Source organism: Rhizophagus irregularis, chromosome 18 (assembly GCF_026210795.1).
Source record: "Rhizophagus irregularis chromosome 18, complete sequence".
Taxonomy (NCBI): Eukaryota; Fungi; Glomeromycota; class Glomeromycetes; order Glomerales; family Glomeraceae; genus Rhizophagus; species Rhizophagus irregularis.
The window spans coordinates 1,866,442-1,887,811 of NC_089446.1; the positions used below are offsets into that span (position 1 = coordinate 1,866,442).

Here is a 21,370-nt window from a genome sequence, read left to right on the forward strand (position 1 = left end):
ATTACACAAAAACCATTAATATTTTTTTAACTTCAGAAATTAATCTAGTGATTGGATTTTGATGTATTTTATACCATTAGAACCGTCTCATCGAGACGAATCGAGTGGCGGTAAGATCATTTCTCTACGATTAATATTGGCTGAGTTACGATACAATAAAGTTTTAAGTATAATTTTGGCTAAAATTATGTTAATTTTTGGCCGGAATTATGATATACTAATATAAGAAATTTTTTATATAGTCACATCTCTTTATAATCACCAAATATGGACTGTCCCAAATGTGTGACTATAAAGAGAGTTGACTGTACACCTTTTGATTTTGATATTTCTATATACTATATTTCTATATATTAATTGAGATATTCTATAACTCTTGTGCGTAAAATTGTAAATTTTATAAAAACAAATCCTGATGAATATATAATATTACGTACATCTGACTTTGATTTTCTTTTCCAGCCAATAATAATTTGCACAGGTCTTGGTTTGCGAGTTCGTTGCTTCCTAGCCTTTTCAGTGGTATTTATTAATGTATGATGTTGAAGAGGATCAGGTTTCTGAAGAGGATCTGACTCTTGACATTGGTATGATTCTTTAGAATCACATGGATTTGATGGTAATTAATATGATAAAATGAATGTTTTTTGATGATGTAAAAAATATTTAGCTCCCCAATTATCATCCCCTAAAATATGTGATAGAGTAGAGTAAGAATCAACGCCTTTAAACATACACTTATAATTCCCTGTTTTTGGATAATAATTATGTATATGCCCTTTGAAAACACCAAAAAACTGACTCTCAGTACAGCTAATCATAATATAAACGTTACCAACATGCCTTGAATGTTGTTTTAGTTTTTCCTTTATATGATAAACCAAATTTGTCATGTCTTCTCAATTGCTTTTCCTGGTAAATCATATACAGTTGGTTTTACACTATTAGCATCTTTAATTGTTGCCATATGCCTTGTTAAACCCGAATTTCTTTTATAAATTTTCCCACATATTCTACATTCAAACTTGTTGCAAGGCGTGTTATTTGAAGTTGATAACATAAGTACAAATCGTTCGGCAAATGTTGCTATAAAAAATATAAAAATGAAAGTTTCTTAAGCGAAATATTTATAAAATTAACGCGTTTTTAAAAATAAAAAGCAACTATATTGATTTTTCTTCTAGTTACTTACTTGAAATTTATTGATAGATTCCTTGCTTAGTTGATGGGTTCCTTAGTGTTTTACATATTAAAGTTTTTTTTATTCAGGGTGTTCATAAAAATAGAATGGAGTTTTAGGGATTGACAAAAATTTTAAACCACTAGATCTTATGATTTGTGTTACACATAACAAAATTTAGTGATACAAAATCAGGCCCAATTTTTCCAATCAGCCGATATGTTATTATTTTAGAACAGGTACTAACCGTTCCTTTCTTTTTTTATAGGTTCAGATGGATTTCTGATGAATAGATGAACCAACGATGAATGGAGGAACCAAGATTCATAAATACGAATCTTAGTTTATTTATTTATTTATTTATTAATATTATAGAACGGTTACTAATAACCATTCCTTTCCTTTTTTTAGGTTTTGGCCTTTGGTTATTGGACATTAGATATATGGGTAAGTTTCAAAGTAAAACTTCGAAACTTTTTAAATAAAATTATTTTTTTTTAATTATTTTTTTAATTTTTTTTCTTCTATTTTGTAGAATTTGGCTTTCGGTTCTTGGGTTTGGATATATGGGTAAATTTCGAGTGCTACGGAAAGGAGTATGGTCAGGTCAGCGTGATGAGTAGAGTATGGAACTCTATGTGACAGTTTACTCAAGTGATAAATAACACGATGGGCCAAACACGTGATTTGGAATGGGCCGAGATGCTATACATCACCTGCGTATGGTTCACACCCCTTATGTTACACACCGCAAAATGTCACCATACTCTACTCATCACGCTGACCCGACTATACTCCTTTCTGTAATACCGGTAAATTTTGAAGTTAAAACTTTGAAACTTTTTTTAAAAACAAGTATTTTTTTAATTTTATTTTAATTTTTTCTTCTATTTTGTAGATTTCGACTTTCGGTTCTTGGGCAAAGTGAAACTTCGAAACTTATTTTAAAAAAGGATTTTTTTTAAATTTTATTTTAATTTTTTTTTCTATTTTGTAGATTTCGACTTTTGGTTAGGCTTTAGATATATGGGTAAGTTTCCATTCTGGATTTTTGGTTGGGTAAGTTTTGAAATATTTTGAAACTTAAATTTTTTTTATTAAAAAATCAGTTTACTAACCGTTTCTTTATTTTTTTTTGTAGATTTGTCTTTGGATTTTTATTGAATAGGTAGGTTTTGAATCATCAAAACTTTGACCTTTTTTTATTGTAATAATAACGGTTTACTAACCATTTCTTTTTTTTTTGTAGTTTCTCTTTTGTACTTTTGTCAGATAGAGTAAGTTGTAGATAATTTTGGATGAGTGGATGATGGTAGATAATGGTGGACGATGGATGGTGGATAATGGGTAGTAGATGACAATATATGGTGAATGGTAAATGGTAAATGGTAAATGGTAAATGGTAGGTGTAAATAGACTGATACTGTAGAATGTAGATATTAGATATTTAATATGATAATTTTTAATATGTAATTTTAATAAAGCGAAATAATAAAATTTAATCAATTGATTGTTATTACAAAATTAAAAATAAGCTAAATACATAAAATCATTAACAATTAGACAAAATTAGACTTAATTTCGTCCAACATTTGGCAATTTGAAATTTGGACGAATGTCTAGTAAAAGTTGACGAATAGTTTATTTCCAATTTTTTAATGAATTTTTGCCAATTTGTGATTGCCAACTGTGCAAATCATCCATAATAATTTTAACGATTTTTTTGGCAATGATTGGCCAAATTTAGACCAACTTTCGTCCAACATTCGTCAATTTGAAATTTGGACGAAATGGACTATTCTGACCAATGCAAGATATGTAATAAAATGTATTTTTTTTGATTTGTAAATGAATTTTAAAAAAATTTCTTAATTTCTATTAAAAAAAAGTCTTTAAACAAACCCCTAAAAACTTCTCAAACAAAAAACAATTTCTATTAAAAAATATTTCAAGTGTTTTTTAAAACAAACAAAAAAACTTTTTATTAAAAAATATTTTAAAAATTTTTTAAACAAAAAATAAAAAAAAACTTTAAACATATAAAAAAAAATTCTAATATTCATTAACATGAAAATCTTACTTATAGTAAAAATCATTATTGTTATGCAAATAAAAATCTGACTTTTTGCGTAACTGCTATTTTAACTATTAAGAAATTACATAGTAAGTTTATACAAAATTGGAGTATTATATGTATTCTTCAGGGTCCTGATGTGACTATAAAACTGGAAACATATTCAAGCACTCATGAAAGGAAATTATGGGTGAAGAGCCGTAGTGAATCTGAATATAATCTAGAAATCAGGAAAAATATACATTTCATCTTACTCAATAGTTTTGAGGAAAAATTCTACTCATTAACTAAGACACTTTTTCCAAACTTTGATTCCAACTAAACCATACCTGATGCGAATGCTTGTGAAGTACAGTTAAATCAAAAACAATGAATTTTTGCTTACATAATGCCTTATCAATAATCTTAATTACGCTGCGCCAGTCATTAGCATATTGACACATAATTCTGACTAGCTCGTCTATAGTGCACGATCTGTTAAATAGGCAGATATATGTGAGATTTTTTCATATTATCTTTGGACAGTCAAAGTAACTCTAGAATACATATATAGAACTGATATTATAATGTTGTCCCTCAACAAAATAGGAGATGATTTTTTTCTGCACTTTTTTCAGATCAGCACATACATCTTTGAATATAGTTGCTGTACCTCTATCTGGCTGGAGAAAAAGAATCTACCTTAGGGATTTTATTAGGCTTCAAAGCTCAAAATGTAATATTTCACAATTATCTGGAATGCTGATTTGAAATACATATATTTCAACTTTTTGAATTAGTGGCTGATTAAAAGTAGATCATTACACTTGATATAACACGTCTCTTCTTTCTTCTCATTAAATATTTGATAAAGCTTATTTCTGAGCACAAGATTAAGAACTTCATTAGTTTTTCCTGAATTAGTATAACCACAAATCAAAAGAATAAAAGGTCATTAAAAAACATTTGAATATCCATTAAATTTTTGAGCATCTTAAATCTTGTTAATATAGTAAACAAGCCTTTCAACATATGTAAAAAACTTAGAAACAAGAAGAAAAAAGTGATATTTTGATTATATAGTAGTAGTTAAGTTAAATGGTGAGTAGTAGTTAGATTATATGGTGGTAAAAAAAAATACAGATAGTAAGAAAGATTATATAATGGTAATTACATCAGGAAATTTGTTTAGGCGTAATTTAGTGTAATATTTCGAAGGTGGTGTAAAATTTTGAAATATTACACTAAAAACGTAATATTACAAAAGTTTACGCTCTTAAATTTGAATAATTATAGTAATTTAAGAATATCTCGCTATCTACTGATCTAATCAAGATGATCTATAGCTCATTGGAATCAGCTCATCAAGACGAATTGAATGGTAGCAAAATCGTATCTTTACGTTTAATAGATGACTTTCTATTAATTTAAAACTTTACTGCATACTATAGAGCGTTCTATCAACTGTAGAAATGCGATTTTACTACCATTCGATCCATTTTGATAAGCTGATTCTAATGAGCTATAGATCGTCTTGATTAGATCAGTAGATAGCGAGATATTCTTAAATTACTATAATTATTCAAATTTAAGAGCGTAAACTTTTGTAATATTACGTTTTTAGTGTAATATTTCAAAATTTTACACCACCTTCAAAATATTACACTAAATTACGCCTAAACAAATTTCCTGATGTAAATTATATTATTTAGATTATATGGTAATAATTAGATTATATTATTTAAATCATATAGTGGTATCTAGATTATATAGTGATATTTAGATCATATGGTAATATCCAGATTATATGGTGGTATTTAGATCATATGGTGATAATATAATCTAAAGCAAGTGGAATACTACCATATAATATAAATTATATTATATAGTGGTATCCTATTAATATAAATCAAAAAATATTAAAATGCTGATTTTCAACATTTTGTTAAATATCTTATCAGCCAGTAATTATAAAAAAATAAAACTTTCAACTAAGGGTCATGGTGTTCTTCTAACGTTCCCTATAAGGTCATTGGCATATGCACAGTCCTGTCCTTGAGGTCACTACTATACCTTGGAGGGACTTCCTGTCCAGATGGTCGCTTCACGATACCACTTAGGGTCAGTAATGGCTAGATGGTTGTCCTAGATATATAGTAAAATTAAGGGTGCAATGTCTTAGTAGTAGTTTGACCTTCTGTTAGGTTTTAGATTGACTAAAGTATTCGTACGTAGAACAGGTAGCATGGTTATGGGGGTTTGATTACTCCACTTCTTGGGATCCTGGTTAGTGATCTCTTTGGTGATTGATACCACAAATCGGATGCTGAGTAATCGTGGAATTTATAGTAGGCTTTTGAGTGAGATTTCATATCTAAAATGGTAGTATGAAAGGGTACTAGATAGTTGATGTTACCTGTCAAAAGTCCTCTATGAAAGTAGGTGCTCTCTAAAGGTTGTAAAATAAATTGGGTATTAGTATCATGCAATGGGTGTAAGGATGAGTAAGTAGCGTATTTCTAGCTTCAGATTAGCTTTAAAAGTGGTCTGATGGGAAATGTTCTCATATACTGTGCTGTTACCTAAGAAATTAAGTACTTGTTTTAATAGTTACCCCTTAGAAATGATAGAATACTGACACGAGATGACTTATAAGAGTATGGGATGTCTGGCTGTACAAATACTGCAAAATAAAAGGATGAAACTGCTAGTATTATGCAATAAGTTAAGGATGAGTAGGTGGTATATTCCTAGCTTCAAATTAGTCTTAAAAGTGGCCTAATAAGGAATGTTCTCATCTGTGGTACTGTTACCTGAGGAAATAAGTACTTGGTATAATAATTATTATTGGGAATGATATTAGCTTAAGAATGCCTTAAAAGAAGTAAAAGAAAGCTTGGTCGTAAACACTAGCAAAGTAAAAATGAAACAATAAAACTAGGGTTGGTCACCCTTAAGGTTGCTTGCCGAAACTTTCTTAATAACTGCCGAAACCTATACAGAAAATGCCGAAACTATATTAAATCATATTAAAAATCCTGCCGAAACTTTGCCAAAATGCCAAAACTCCCATTTGCCAAAACTGCCGTAACCCTGCCGAAACTATAGTAAACATATAGTAAAATCTTGCCGAAATTTATCACAGGATTTTGGAGAGGTTTTGGCAAGCAACCTTAGTCACCCTAGTACAGTTGTTAAAGCGGTGACATTTTTCATATAACCTGAGTATGGTAAGGTCACAGATTCAATTTCCATGATCATGAAAATAAAAGAATTTTACTGCAGACACTACAACCAATAGTGTGAAGGTATAGAGATTAGCATATATAGTTGAACTGCATTATGGTAAATTAGTGTGTATGGTTAAGCTGCACATTTTAACTAAGGGTCATGATGTCCTTCTAACGTTTCCTATGAGGCCATTGGCATATGTGCAGTTCTGTCTTTGCTATACCTTGGGAGAACTTCCTGTCTAGGTGATCACTTCACGATATGCTTAGAGTTAGTAATAGCTAGATGGTTATCCTAGATGATAAAGCTGGAGGTGCAATGTCTTAGTGGTAGTTTGACCTTCTGTTAGGTCTTAGACCAATTAAGGTATTCATGCACAGAATAGGTAGTATGATTATGGGATTTGATTTTCTATTCTTTGGATTCTGGTTGGTGATCCCTGGTGGTTGATACTCACCTTAAGAAGTGATTCTGGATACTAGCTTACTATGGTGATCCTGGACAGATACCTGCTACTTTCTGTCTGAGTGGTCACTATAAAGTATACCACTTGAGGTAAACAGCTGTACTATCAGTGCTAGATAATCGCAGGCTGTAGTGGCTTTTGAATGAGACTTCATACTTATAACAGTGGTATAGAAAGGTACTACATCAGGAAATTTGTTTAGGCGTAATTTAGTGTAATATTTCGAAGGTGGTGTAAAATTTCAAAATATTACACTAAAAACGTAATATTGCAAAAGTTTACGCTCTTAAATTTGAATAATTATAGTAATTTAAGAATATCTCACTATCTACTGATCCAATCAAGACGATCTATAGCTCATTGGAATCAGCTCATCAAGACGAATCGAATGGTAGTAAAATCGTATCTTTACGTTTGATAGATGACTTTCTATTAATTTAAAACTTTACTGCATACTATAGAGCGTTCTATCAACTGTAGAAATGCGAATTTACTACCATTTAATCTGTCTTGATGAGCTGATTCCAATGAGCCATAGATCGTCTTGATTGGACCAGTAGATAGCGAGATATTTTTAAATTACTATAATTATTCAAATTTAAGAGCGTAAACTTTTGTAATATTACGTTTTTAGTGTAATATTTCGAAATTTTACACCACCTTCGAAATATTACACTAAATTACGCCTAAACAAATTTCCTGATGTAGATAGTTAATGCTACCTAAGGTTGCTTGTCTAAACCTCTTCAAAATCCTACGATTAGTTTCATCAGAATTTTACTATAAATTTATTATAGTTTCGGCAGAGTTTCAGCAGTTTCGGCATTTATAATAAGTTTTGGCAGTTTCGCGTTTCTCCAAAGTTTCGCCAGTTTTTTAATATAACTTTAATATAGTTTTGGCAGAATTTTGCTTTTCGGCGAAATGCCATCTTGCCTAAACCCCTAGATTTTGGCAAGCAACCTTAATGCTACCTGATAAAAATCCTCTATGACAATATGTACTTGATAAAGTTAGTAAATAATAACTAAGTACTAGTATCATGCAATAGGTGTAAAGATGAGTAGACAGTGTATCTTAGCTTCAAATCAGCCTTAAAAGTGGCCCAATGGGGGATGTCCTCATATAAGGTGCTGTCTACTTGAGGAATTAAGTACTCAATAGTATGATTATCCTTAAGGATGATAGGATATAAATCCGAAGATGCTTTATAAGAAGTAAAGGAAAATCTGGCTGTAAATACTAGCAAAGTAGAAAGATGAAATTATCACCATTCAATTCATTTTAATAAGTCAATTCTAACGAGCTGTATTATATCTTTCTATAATCATTAGATGATAAGCAATTTATTATATTCTTTATATAACTGTAACTATAAATAGTACTTTTTAATATGAGATTTTTAATAGTGACTATGGATGGATTGTGAATATATAGGATAGATTTTAATAATAAATTCCAACTGGTGTGACTATATAGTAGAATATAATTATAATGAAAGTAACTATAAAGAAAGTTGATTGTATAATAAAATATAAAATTATTTTTAAACTTTGATTAAAATATTAAAATAAAAAAAAAATAGTAAAGTATAAAATGATTAGTTAAAATTAATAATTTTAACTAAGATTAAGTATTTTTTTAAAAATTATAATAATATAAAGGTATACTAAAAATAATATTCCATATAAATTAAACTTTTTCTTTGCAAATTTAATTTAATTCAAATTCAATTTAAATTTAATTTAAGTTTCAAAATTTTAATAATTCTTGTTATTCTAATTAAAATAAATAAAAAAAATTATTGAAATTAGACTGCTAGATCAAATATTATTTGCAAAAAATGTTTTTACCCCATACTATGAATTGATTCATATAGAATACTAGCTAAAAAAAATATATTAATATTAAATTTGAAAAAAATTTAATATATCAAAATTTTTTTGATATAACTGATATAGAATCAAATCTAACTTATAAAATATTATAATTTACTAATAAAATCTGATATATTTTGATTATTTTAATATAGCAGATTTAAACCTGATTTATCATAAATTTAATTTATTATAATTGCTTTTATAATATATTGTAAAATAAAATGTTCAAATATTTTTATTTTAATAGTATACTGTATATGACTTATAGTAAAAGTAAAATTATTTCACTTTGGTCAATACTAATATAAACTCTATTTGATTATATAAATAAAAATACTTTATAAATAATAATAAGAAAAATTAAATGACATATTTTAACAATTTTAAATATAATATAGTTCCTTTATTTTTATTAATTTTTATATAAAAATTTACAATAAAAGAAAAGAAAATAAATAAATTACAGAAATAAACATTAATTAAAAATAAAGTTGTATAGTTTTTATAATAAATAAAATAATAAAGAAATTATTACATTTATATTAATACTTTCTAGATTATTTTTCACAATACATCACAACTATAGTAAATATAACTATACTAATTAGACAGTAAAAAGTATATCTATTATTAATTTAGATTTTATACAGAATGCATATTATGCATTTCTGTATAATTTTTTTTTGTATGCATATGACACTAAAATACAATTAAACTTTTTTAAACTATTTTAAACTATTTTAATTTATATTGATCTTTCTTTCTCATACTCTTCATCCTTTCCCTTTTTTCTTTCTCACAACACTCTTCACTCTTTTCTTTTTTTCTTTCTTTTTCTTTATTTTTTAAACAAAATGAGCGATACTGAGTCCATATCTAGTGATAATTCTGATAATGAACTTTTCACTGAAGAATTTCTTAAAAACATTTCTAAAGACAGTAATTCAAGTAACAATGAAAATAATGAAAATTATTTTAATAATACTTCATATAATACAGAATTGAACTCAACATTAAGAAGTTGGGTTAATATTTTTTATCTAAAAAGCTGTATTTGAATATATTAAAAAATAGGCTCATAAGCAAGGGTTTTATATTTGCAAAAGAAGGTCAGAAAAAATAGAATCTAAACGAAGAAAATAGACAAGATTATGCTACTATGAAGAGATAGTATACAAGAATGATACAAAGAAAAATAAAGCTAAACCATCAAAAACACATCGATCTGGTTGCAAATGGCATGTTAATCTCTTTCAGCCAATTAAAAATAATCCAAATGGTATTATCTCTGTTACTACACTGTTTAATGAGCATTTTGGATATGTTTTAGATCCCTTAGTATGCCGTTTTAATGCTGATAAAGCTTTTACAAAGTCCATGTTAAAGGATATTGAATGGATAGTCAATTAAAACCTTTAGAAATTAAGTGTATGCTGAAAGCAAAATATAATCGAAAAGTTTACAATCAAGATCTTTATAAGGTAATTTACAAATATCGAAACACTAAAGATCAATTAGGTAATGATGTATCACAGCTTTTGGTACATCTTCAATGGATAATCTTTAAAGATTGGGATCATGAGACAAATACATTAACAAAAATCTTTTGGATGACTTCTAATCAAATTGAAGTTTGGTATTAATTTAGTGATGTAATTATTAATGATAATACTGCAAAAACAAATCATTATGAATTGGCACTTTCTTTTTTTGTTACAATTGATAGCAATATGAAATCACGAATTGTGGCTCAAGCACTAATAGACTGAAAAATAAAAGATGCATATTCTTGGATTTTACAGTGCATGTTAAATGCAATAGGAATAATACCTAAAATTTTTGTAACAGATACTGATTCTGGAATAGATATAGCTATTCAGTTAAAATATCCTTCTGCATTTCATATACACTGCATTTGGCATATTGGACAAAATTTACCTTTACGTTTTAGATTTAAGTTTGGTGAATTATTTAAACCATTTAAAAGAGATTTTTATAAATGTCGTAACAGTTTAGATCAGGAAATATTTAAAGATCGCTAGTCTGCTTTACTTATTAAGTATCCAGCTACAGCAAATTATCTTATGAAAGTTCTTTATCCATCTAAAACTTCTTAGGCTTGTGTATTCAGTATTAATATTTTTACAGCAGATATTCAAACAACATCATGTTATAAATCAGTTAATTCTGCTTTTAAACAACTTTTATTCAATTTAAATAATACACTTATGGATATATTTCTTGCAATTGAAGAAAGATTAGAAAAAGAACAAAATAATGAAAATTATGTAAATAAGAGAAATAATTTTTCATGTATACAGCCTGCAACTATTGTTTCAAAAGCTTTTAGCAACTAAAGTAATTGATGAGCTTAAAGCTTTTGTTTCTTTATCAATCCAAAATATCCACTATAAAGAAATGGAATTAGCATTTAATTATGATGTCAAAATATTGGATCAATCCTATATAAATCATGAACAATCTCAAGCATATTCATTACATTATGTATAGTATTTTATATACAAATATACTAATCAATTGTAATTGTTTAGGATTGGACATTTGCTAATGATTTTATTGAAAATCAAGAAATTTGGCAAATTACATTTAAAAGACTTTTAGAAAATTGTGTTCAATCATCTATAAAAAGTATTTGGAGTGTTAATTACTTAACTTCAGTTGGAATAAACTATTTGGTTATCTTACTGAATAATGGAATATATAGATGTTTGTGTCTATCTCTTGTAACTTGTGATATAGTTTGTAGGTATTACTTTAGTGTAATGTTACGAATATCACAGGTTCAATTTCACATAGGCTTTATTAATTCACGATGATTTACTACTATTCAGTCAAATCTCAAGAACCAGTTATTTTATCCTGCATTAAAATTTGATGGTTTAGAAACTGACTTTCTTACAGATAATAATAGTAGTTCTATTCCTATAAATAGTAATAAGCAACAGTATGTTTCAATTAGTAAGCAGCATTTATATTATTCTAATATACAAAAGCTAATTAAACAAGCTAATCAGATTGCTTGCAAGTCCTGTGATGAATCATTTATTGAGTTACTTCAAACATATATTGCTGATAAAAATCATAAAGCATTTGAATTAGAACAATCAAGGTGGGATATTAATAATCAATCTCAAACAAGAATTCATTTAAATTTAACTGTTGATCAGGAAAATGATAATCAAATCAAAAATCTTTTAATTAGACATCCTAAGGGAAGACCAGCAGAAAATGCAAGATTTAAAGGGCCTTTAGAGACTTCAACTAAGTCAAATATTGTTGGTAGTAAAATTTAAACCAAGTGTAGTTTGTAATAACGTAGATCACAATTGTGATCAAATCCTGATCGAAAGAAAAGAAAAATTTGAGCCTAGCTCTTTTCAGTTGCCAGAATGTATTTGTATAATGCAATTTTTTATGTAAACTGATATTTTATATTGATTAGAAAGGATGCACACAAAAAATATATATGCACTATTTAATTTTTATTAAAAAATTTAAAATTTTATTAAAATTTTAACTATGCGCAAAATTTCAATTTTTAATAGTATTAATAAAATTATATACACCCATGCATTTTGTGCAGGTGCGTAGAAAAAAAACCCCGTAAAATCAATACATTAATTTTATTACAAATTATTTATATAAGGTTGGTATATAAAGTAAAATTTTAGTATAATACAATATATTGAAATATATTGTATTACTATTGTATTATATTATATATTATACTTAACATAAAATATAATATATAATTTTAGTAATATAAATAACATCAAATTTTCAGTTCAAATGATCAACATTCCAGTATTTCAGTTCTTTTAAAAAAAACCAAGGGTAAAAACACTAAAATTTCAGAAACTTAGAATTGTGAGTAAATTGCAATTAATAAGGCCTAGTTGTTCTACTGTACTGTACTAACTGTACTGGTACAGTACAGTACATTTATTTTCTAAACTTTTTCATAGATTTATAGTATATTTGAATAAAAAAGTTATAATATTAAGGTGAAAATTATTTAATATGAAATAATCAAAAATCTAAAGAAAAATTTAAAATTCACTTATTTAAAAAATTCAATTAAAACTAAATTTTATAAAAAAATAATAATAAAAAGGTAATCTAATATTTTTTAAAAACAAATAAAATATAAAAATATTTAAAATTAAAGCTTAATAATATAGTAAAATATTTTTTTAAAAATAAAAATGGTTTACAATGTAATGTAAAATTTATTTTATGATTTTCATATTTACAGAAAAATTAAATCAATAAAAAGATTAAAAAAAGTCCAAATAAAATATTCAATAAATTTATAATTTTTAAGGTATAATTTAGTAATTATATAACAATTGAAAAACAACGAAATGTAATTTTTATAAACTTTAGGAACTTTGATTTCCGCTATTTCAATAGTAATTTTTTTTGATGTAAGTTGATTAAAACACGGTAATAAACGAAAATATTACAAATATTTAACCTAAATGATGATCTTCTAAAAATATCATGCTATCACAATAAAAATAGGAAATTAAAGAAAAAAATATCTTCAAGCTATTCAAAAACTTGATAATAAAATTGATCTACAGTCAAAATGTCCAATATAATCATATATTTATCATAGTCCATTAAAGATCACCATATAAGTCTGTTCTTAAAAGAAAGGTCCCATAGAATCTAACCCCGCTGAAGTTGTTGGAATAGGACCACTATTATTTGTATCTGATTCACGAGGTGGTACACCAACACCACGACAAATAGGACACTTGTTAGATCCTTCAGTAAGCCACTACAAAAATAATTTATACATATATGAAAAGGGAGAAAAAACACCCGAAAATGTAACATATATATCATGCAAAAATTGATGGAATCTGAAAAATGAAATCGAAAGCCAACGGTATAACGAACTGACCTTATCAATACATTCCTTGTGGAAACCATGGCGACAATTTAGTACTCTAATTTCTTCGTCAGCAATATAGTCACACAAGCATACTTGACACTTCTCTGCATTTCCTAAAAGATCTGTAACAATGCTTTCATTATATAATGCAATTGGTAAACTTGCATCAATCTCGCTTTGTGTCGTGGTTGGAGGTCGTGCAGGTCCAATAAGAGATGATAATAACATCATATCCTCATAAGTAGGATTATCAGAAAATAATGATGGTGTGGTAAGAATAGGATGAGTAGCAGGATAGGTACCTCCTAAAACATAGATAATCCACGATCGTGCAGGCGGTGTTTGGGTAGCAGTTGATGCAGTAGATCTAACAGAAGCACGACTTGAGGTTGAAGAAGACCGAGTTCTTGATGATCTACTTGAATTATTTCTACTTTCAAGATTAGCAGAGTTATCAACATTTTGTGATGATGGTGAATTTCCATTCGAATCATCTCTTGGCTGGACGCTTCTAATTCCAATAATAATAACTGGTACCATTTGAGGTGTATTACTTGAACTAGTATCACTTGTCACATTAGGTATTGAAGATGTAACATTTGCACCAGTTTCTGGTGGGATATTTTGCTGTGTCAAAGAAGAACGAGATCCACCAAAGCGAAATAAACGGAAAAATGACATAGGTTGCGATGGCTGTGAGCCAGTTGTGTTATTATCAATTGAAGAGTCTCGTTCCTCAGATGACGAAGAAGCTGCCGTTAATTGATTAGTAGATCTACTTGAAGCCTCACGACGTCGCCTCTGAAGAGCAGCTAAAAAACTTTCAAAACTTCCATCGTGCCCCTCATTTGCCGCTCTTTCAGCTTCAATTACAGCATTTTCCTGACTAGCAACAAGAGATGCAGCAGTAGCTGCTGCTGCAATAGACAAAACTCGCCCTAAATTATGAGTTTCCGCATCGTCTTCATTATTATTACTATTATTATTATTACTATTATTATTACTGCTGTTGCTTTCAGAATCTTGCCCACCAAAATTAAACAGTCGTCTCGCCGAAATGCGAGTGACTCTTCTTCTTGAACGTTGTGGCGACCCTGCCAAAGGATCTGTTTGAGTACCAGCTGTCGAAGAACCTGAATTAGAGGATGATGTACTGGATAAAGAAATAGATGAAGAATATTGGCGTGTTGAAGATCCTCTGTGAGTGCTAGATCGGCGTAAGCGATCAGAGAAGCGAACATTTGGCCGCGTCATATCACCATCTAAATCGCCATTAACTATAGCATCAACTGAACTCGAACGAGGACGTCTAATATCAAACATTGTTTCTGAAGTTGGTAAAGTATTATGAGTTGATTCCGAATTACTAAACGTTATACCAGAATTTGTCGAAGTTTCTTGTCCATTATAACTTGAAGATCTAGTTCGATTTCGTCTTAACAAACTTGGCGCTATTGCATCGGTTTGCCTAGGCGCAAATGAAACATCCTCAATGGTGTTGTGATGCAATCTTTGATGTCGATTTAAGGGTCTGCTAAGAGTTTGAGTTTGAGTTGTTGTTCCTGTAGAAGGAAAAAAAGAATATAAACTAGAAAGTTGTTGTCTTCTGCGTCTCGCTGGTGTCATTCGTAAAACTCTTTGCGAACCATTTTGGGGAGCTTGCTCAATCGTAGAAGTTGTAAACTGAGCCCGATCCTGAGAGCTGGTCCGGCTGACTTGTGTACGTACTCTCCTTGAAGCGTATGTTGTTCCATTAAAGTCTAAACTATTGGCATCTCCGATATTATTCTCTGAATCGTCTACCATTATAACATCCCCATCTTGATCCTGATTATTCGCTGAAGAGGAATGTGTCTGGCCCATAATAATTAATTCACTTACAATTACAATAAAGTTTATTCAAATGTTTAAACTATAGTTTATTCAAAATTATACAAGGAGTAGTTTTAACCTATTTCTCCGTAATTAAGCACTTGCGAAAATTAGTTACTAGCTTATAAATCATGTGATTATAACCTTTTTGTATTACATATATAAATAATATACTTATTGATAAAATTCAATATCTAATATATCTAATTGCAATTTGCAATTATTAATAAGTACAAACTTAATAAATTATATCAATACTATTATACAAAAAATGTTTTTTTAAAGTATTTTCTTTTCTTTTCTAATTTTTTCTTTTTCTTTTTGCCTTTTTAAAACAAACAAAATTAAATATTTTTAAAAAGAAATTTATTTTTATTTTTTATTTTGTTTTTTTTATTTTATTATAGATGCAGTCTTATTATATTATAATTACACTTATTTACATATATTAAACTTATATAAATAAGAAAAACAAAACATATATAAGAACTAAGTATTATGAAATATAACTACTTTTCCAAAGAAAATCAACCTACTACCTATATAATTATATCACTATTACAAATAATAATACAACTAAAATCTCTAGATAACTGTCAAAATCCATCTAAAAATTTGCTATTTTATCCAATAAAATGCCAAATTATTCCATTTATTTTAAAAACTTTCTTTGAAGCTTATTATTTCAGCATTTTTCTTATTTTGTTTTACATTACTTAGTTTCATTTTTTTGTCTTTACTATTAATATTACATCTAATTTGCATCTTATTTTTAATCTACATGCTAGTATTACATATATATATAATTCTTTTTTTATTAGCTATATATATATACTATTAAATACAATAATAAAAGAAAACCCCGGATATCTAATATAAAGGTCATAATGGACTTTTGGCCAAAAACATCCCTTTTTGATGAAACTCAAAAAATTGTTTTTTGTAAATATCTCAGCATCCAGTAATTTATTTTAATGAACTTTTTTTATTTTGTACTTCATTTATTGCTCTACAATTTAAAAAAAAGTTCATCAATATTGGACCACTGGATGCCGAGATATTTACAAAAAATGATTTTTTGAACCTCTGAAAAATGGGCTAATCTGTCAAAAATGTAACTTAGCCAACTCTTTCTTGTAGATCCTTGGTCAAAAATTTCGCAGAAAAAATTTTTATTCTTCATATTAACACATCTCTTATTTTACTATCAATATGCCTCCCAAAGGTAATAAAAAAGCTGGCAATAATTCTAACGAGGACCTGCCGCGACAAGACAAACGAAACAAAAATAAAGACTCTGGCTCTGACGTTTTGAACTCAGATAATGAACAAACAAACAATAAAAACAACCCTTCCAAACGTACCTGTACGCTCCCAGAAAATCCTATGGAAGACACTACGTCGTCGACTTACGGTCCGACGCCGGAGGTAGAATACTACTCCTCCTCAACAAAATAATGCGACAATTTTTCGTCTCCTCCTCCCAAAGATACTACTGCGCCTTCTGCGCCTGGTTCTGTCACGTCTAGTACCGACGCGTCCACGACGCTCCAAAAGACGATAAAACTTCCCCTTTAGACGCGTCTCCTAATAAGGATATTATTGATACCAATGATATTTCCCCTCTTCCCCTTGACACGCCCACTATTTCCATTCTTAGGCGTGATTTTCAGGCTGCTGCGGCGCCTAATATTTCCCCTGAATTTGTCAAAAAATATCCTACCAATCAGGCTATGATTGACGCTGTCAAGAATCTCCTTTTGGAAACTTATCACTCCTACACTGGCCGTGCCCACATGTCTGGTTCTGGTGACCTCAAAAGATTAGTTATTCATTTTAACTTGACCACTGAACGTGATGCCTGCCTTTCTCTCCAACATGATGATCTTGCCGATCTCAGATTTTTCCTACATGACCTACAGCAACTCCGAACCGATGAAGATCTTCGAGCTATCCAAGTTACCGACATCCCGTTCTTCATCAAGAAAGATGATATTACTGCTCTTTTCAAAAAGTATGGTAACATACAATCTTGTCGCCTTCATACACGTGCTAATGCTAAAGTCCAACAAGCTCGTATCGTTTATGATGATGTCTCCTCCATCCAACATTTTATGGATAAACAGTGGGCGATCTATTGTTATTCTACTTGTTTACGTATTACACCATGCTCCCTTACCCTTGATCAAAAGAAATCGTGACGTGAATTCGTTGCTGTTTTATATCAGCTCCCTCCTTACACAAAAGATGTGCATTTAGCACCCTTGGTACACGCAATGGCGCATTGGCTGTTAATATCCCCTTGTCTCTTAATTCTTATAAACCTAAACGATGGGCTTACATCACTTTTAAATCGCAACAAATGATAGACACCGCAATGGAACAATCAATCACCTTGCAAGGTCATTGACTCCAGTGGGAACTTCCAGAGAATACGAACAAGCTTTGCCATAGATGCGGCAAACTTGGCTGCGCTCCTACTGCATGCCCGTTGAACAACTCTCGAGGTCGCTCATGCACTTGCAATCCTGTCGCACACCTAAAAGAACGTTTCAAAATTGGTCAATCTAATAATAATAATTCTTCTGCTAATCACAGTAGACATCGTTCCCGTTCTCAATCCAAAGATCATTCTAATTCTCGACAATGTAACCATTCAGCTAATAATGCTGAACAGAATACCACCAATAATACTTCTTCGCCTAATTCTTCTAATTTCTGTAATTCTACTCAATCTGCTCAACGACCTCGATCTAATGAGCGTAAAGGCAAAAATCGTTCAGTTTCCTTTTCTACTTCTCAACGTAATAACACTGCTACTCCCAATTCGTCTGGCCACAAACCTCCCTTGGTGGATCCTAATTGTTCCCAAGTTCAAGAGATCCTTTCAGTGCTTAAAAGCCTTCAAGAAGATATGGCTAATGTACGTGCTAGAATTCATGCTCTTGAATTAGCTGATCAGAGGATGTCTCGGCTGGAACGTCATATTTTTGGGCATCTACAGGATGATATTCTCCCACCTGATCTCAATAATTCTTCACATATGCTTGTTGATAACCACCAATGCACCCCCCTTATCTAACACAATCTAACCCGCCCATTTCGAACAAGCCTATTTCTGGCCCGGTTCTCCCTTCCCTACCGGTTCCTATTCCCCGTTCTACCATTTCTTCTTCCCCCATCCCTGAAACTGCTGATGAAGCGACTATTAATAAAGAACGTGCTGAAATTTATTCCTTTCAACGATCTTTAGATAACAAATTTGATCACTTATCCGGCTCTATTGAAAGATTTATTAGTTCCATCTCTGGTGGCTCTTCCTCGGACTTAGTCAATAAGACTTCGTCTGATTAATTTGTTATCTCCTTTTCACCCCGTAATTTTTATCATAGTGCATTAATGATGAACAATAATATAGATTATGATACCTTCGTGCGAAATCCCCCAACCCCGTTGATTTTAGTGATATTTTTAATGATCCTTTATCTCATACTTTATTTTCTTCCTCTTCCTCTACTTCCCCCATTCCTAATTCTTTTAACATTTCTTCCTTTAATGTTAATGGTCTTAAAACTTCTGGTCAAGGTTCCTTTAAAATGGACCAAATTTCCTCTTTCTTTTTACAAAATCACATCTCCTTTGGCGGTATTGTTGATACTCATCTATCGCCTAAACAAATGAAATTTTTGTCTAAACGAGTTTGTGACTATACTTCCTTTCATTCTGATCTGGATTCCACCAAACATGGCCACTCTTCTGGTGGTGTTTCTTTATTCATACATAACTCCCTAGCCACTCATGTTCAATTTTATCAATCCCATTCCTCTCGAATTCTTTCTGTAGACTTGTTTTTTAAAGGCAATGTTAAATTGCGTATATTTGTCGTCTATATTCCCCCTACAAATGATCTTATTCTTCGTTATGAAGTCATTGATCAATTAATTTCTTTAATTTCCCAAACTTCTTCCCAAAATTTTCATCATGCTATTTGCGGTGATTTTAATATGAATCTGGAGAAATATTACCCTATTTTTTTGCATCAACCTCAGGTTGCTGCTAAACGAATTCACAAATTATTTCACTATTTGCTTTCTCATAATTATGAGGACTGCACTCCCCTTAACCTATCTGGTACCTTAGGTACTTATCACCATCTGGACACTATTAACCGTATTGACTTTGTTTGGTCTTGTCTACTTCTTCGCCAATATATGTTAACAGCTTCTATTTTTGATGCCCATGATTTACACATTTCTGACCATAACCCTATTATTACATATTTTGATGTTTCATTATTATCAGATGCTATTAAATCTGCACGAGCTTGTCAACTCAGTTGCAATACTCGATGTATTTTTAAATATGATTCTATTTCTACTGAACAGTGAACTGTTTTTGCTGATAATTTGGATATATTATGTTCAATTGATCCACTCATTTTTGATGCTTGGCCTCTCAATCAGAAGTGTGAATATCTCCATTTCAGGATTATCAAAGCTGCTAATTCTACCTTACCTTCAGTTACTGTGGGCAATACCTATGTTCCAAAGAAGCCTAAAGATTTGGATAGTTTATGCCAATAATATAGATTTTTGTCTAAAGTGGCTAAAACTATCCGTTCTCTTTATAAGACCCTTATCTCATACTCTATGTATTATGAAACTAAGTGGTCTTCATATTATATACGTCTTAATAATATTTTATCCCTTTATAAACAAATCTTTGTTACACCTATTACTTTTCCTCCTTTTCTTCGAGATGCAAGAATTGATAATTTTGCCAATTTACTTCAAACCCTAGAAAATATGACTTTGCTTTTCTGAAGTCTTCTTTTGCTTAAAGAAAAAGAATTTCAAGCCTCTTCTATTTAGGCTAAAATTGATGCTCGGAATGATAACTTTACCAATGATATTTCCACTTTTATTGAATCTGCTTTATCACGAACTAGACGACGAATTGTTCTTGATCGTGTCTTTATTGATCATCCAACACACCCTCATCAGGAAATTATATAGTGCGAAAAGTTGCGCAAGTTTACACATCATAATATTTCGTAAGCTTCCAGACCCGCCGCAAGTTTGCGTAAGCGTAATATTTTGTAACTTTTTAAAATATTTCGAAATATTACGATATGCAAAGCTTCGTAATTTTACGATTTGTAATATTCCGTAATTTTACTGCGTAATACTTCGCAACTTTTTAAAATATTTCGAAATTCTATGATGCGTAATGTTCCATAATTTGACGATTCGTAATATTCTGTGATTTTACACAACTTAATATTTCGTAATATTTCAAAATATTTCGATAAATAATACTTCATTTTCTGTACTATAAGTTTATATAATGTATGTTTTATTAGATATAATCATAAAAAATTACAAGTATTTATTAATATATACAGAATACATAAAAGTAAAAAAAAGAAAGAGTAGAGTAACAATATTATTAGACGTAAAAAGAAGAGAAACAGCTATAGTAACGTTAGTATTAGATATAAAGATAAAAGAAATATTGTTATTATTGTTAGTATTAAGGTAAAAAGAGTTAAAGAAACAGTAAAAGGAGTAAAAGAAACATGGATATTATCGTTAGTATTAAAGTACAAGTAAAAAGAAATAAAGGAAACGTAGATAGTATTGTTAGTATTACGACATAAAGTAACAAAGAGGTAAAAAAAAAACGCGTTAATATTAAAATAATTAGTATTAATAAATAAATATTTCTATACCTGCAAAGTAATTGAACAAAAGAATAAAGAAAT

At 29.6% G+C, this 21,370-nt stretch overlaps 2 protein-coding genes across 2 annotated transcripts; one reads left to right on the plus strand and one right to left on the minus strand.

Annotated features, from left to right (window-relative positions):
* Positions 1–9,664: 9,664 nt before the first annotated feature.
* OCT59_010064 (uncharacterized protein) lies at positions 9,665–10,220 on the plus strand (the record flags this gene model as incomplete). The annotated part of the gene is made up of 2 exons (XM_066132784.1): positions 9,665–9,835; positions 9,954–10,220. The coding sequence occupies 2 exons, from the start codon at positions 9,665–9,667 to the stop codon at positions 10,218–10,220; spliced, it is 438 nt and encodes a 145-aa protein (XP_066000397.1).
* A 2,932-nt stretch (positions 10,221–13,152) lies between these two features.
* OCT59_010065 (uncharacterized protein) lies at positions 13,153–15,597 on the minus strand (the record flags this gene model as incomplete). Its single annotated transcript, XM_025321698.2, has 2 exons — positions 13,153–13,617; positions 13,744–15,597. 2 exons carry the CDS (start codon positions 15,595–15,597, stop codon positions 13,483–13,485), a joined length of 1,989 nt encoding a protein of 662 aa, XP_025168131.1. The 3' UTR covers positions 13,153–13,482.
* Positions 15,598–21,370: the final 5,773 nt, after the last annotated feature.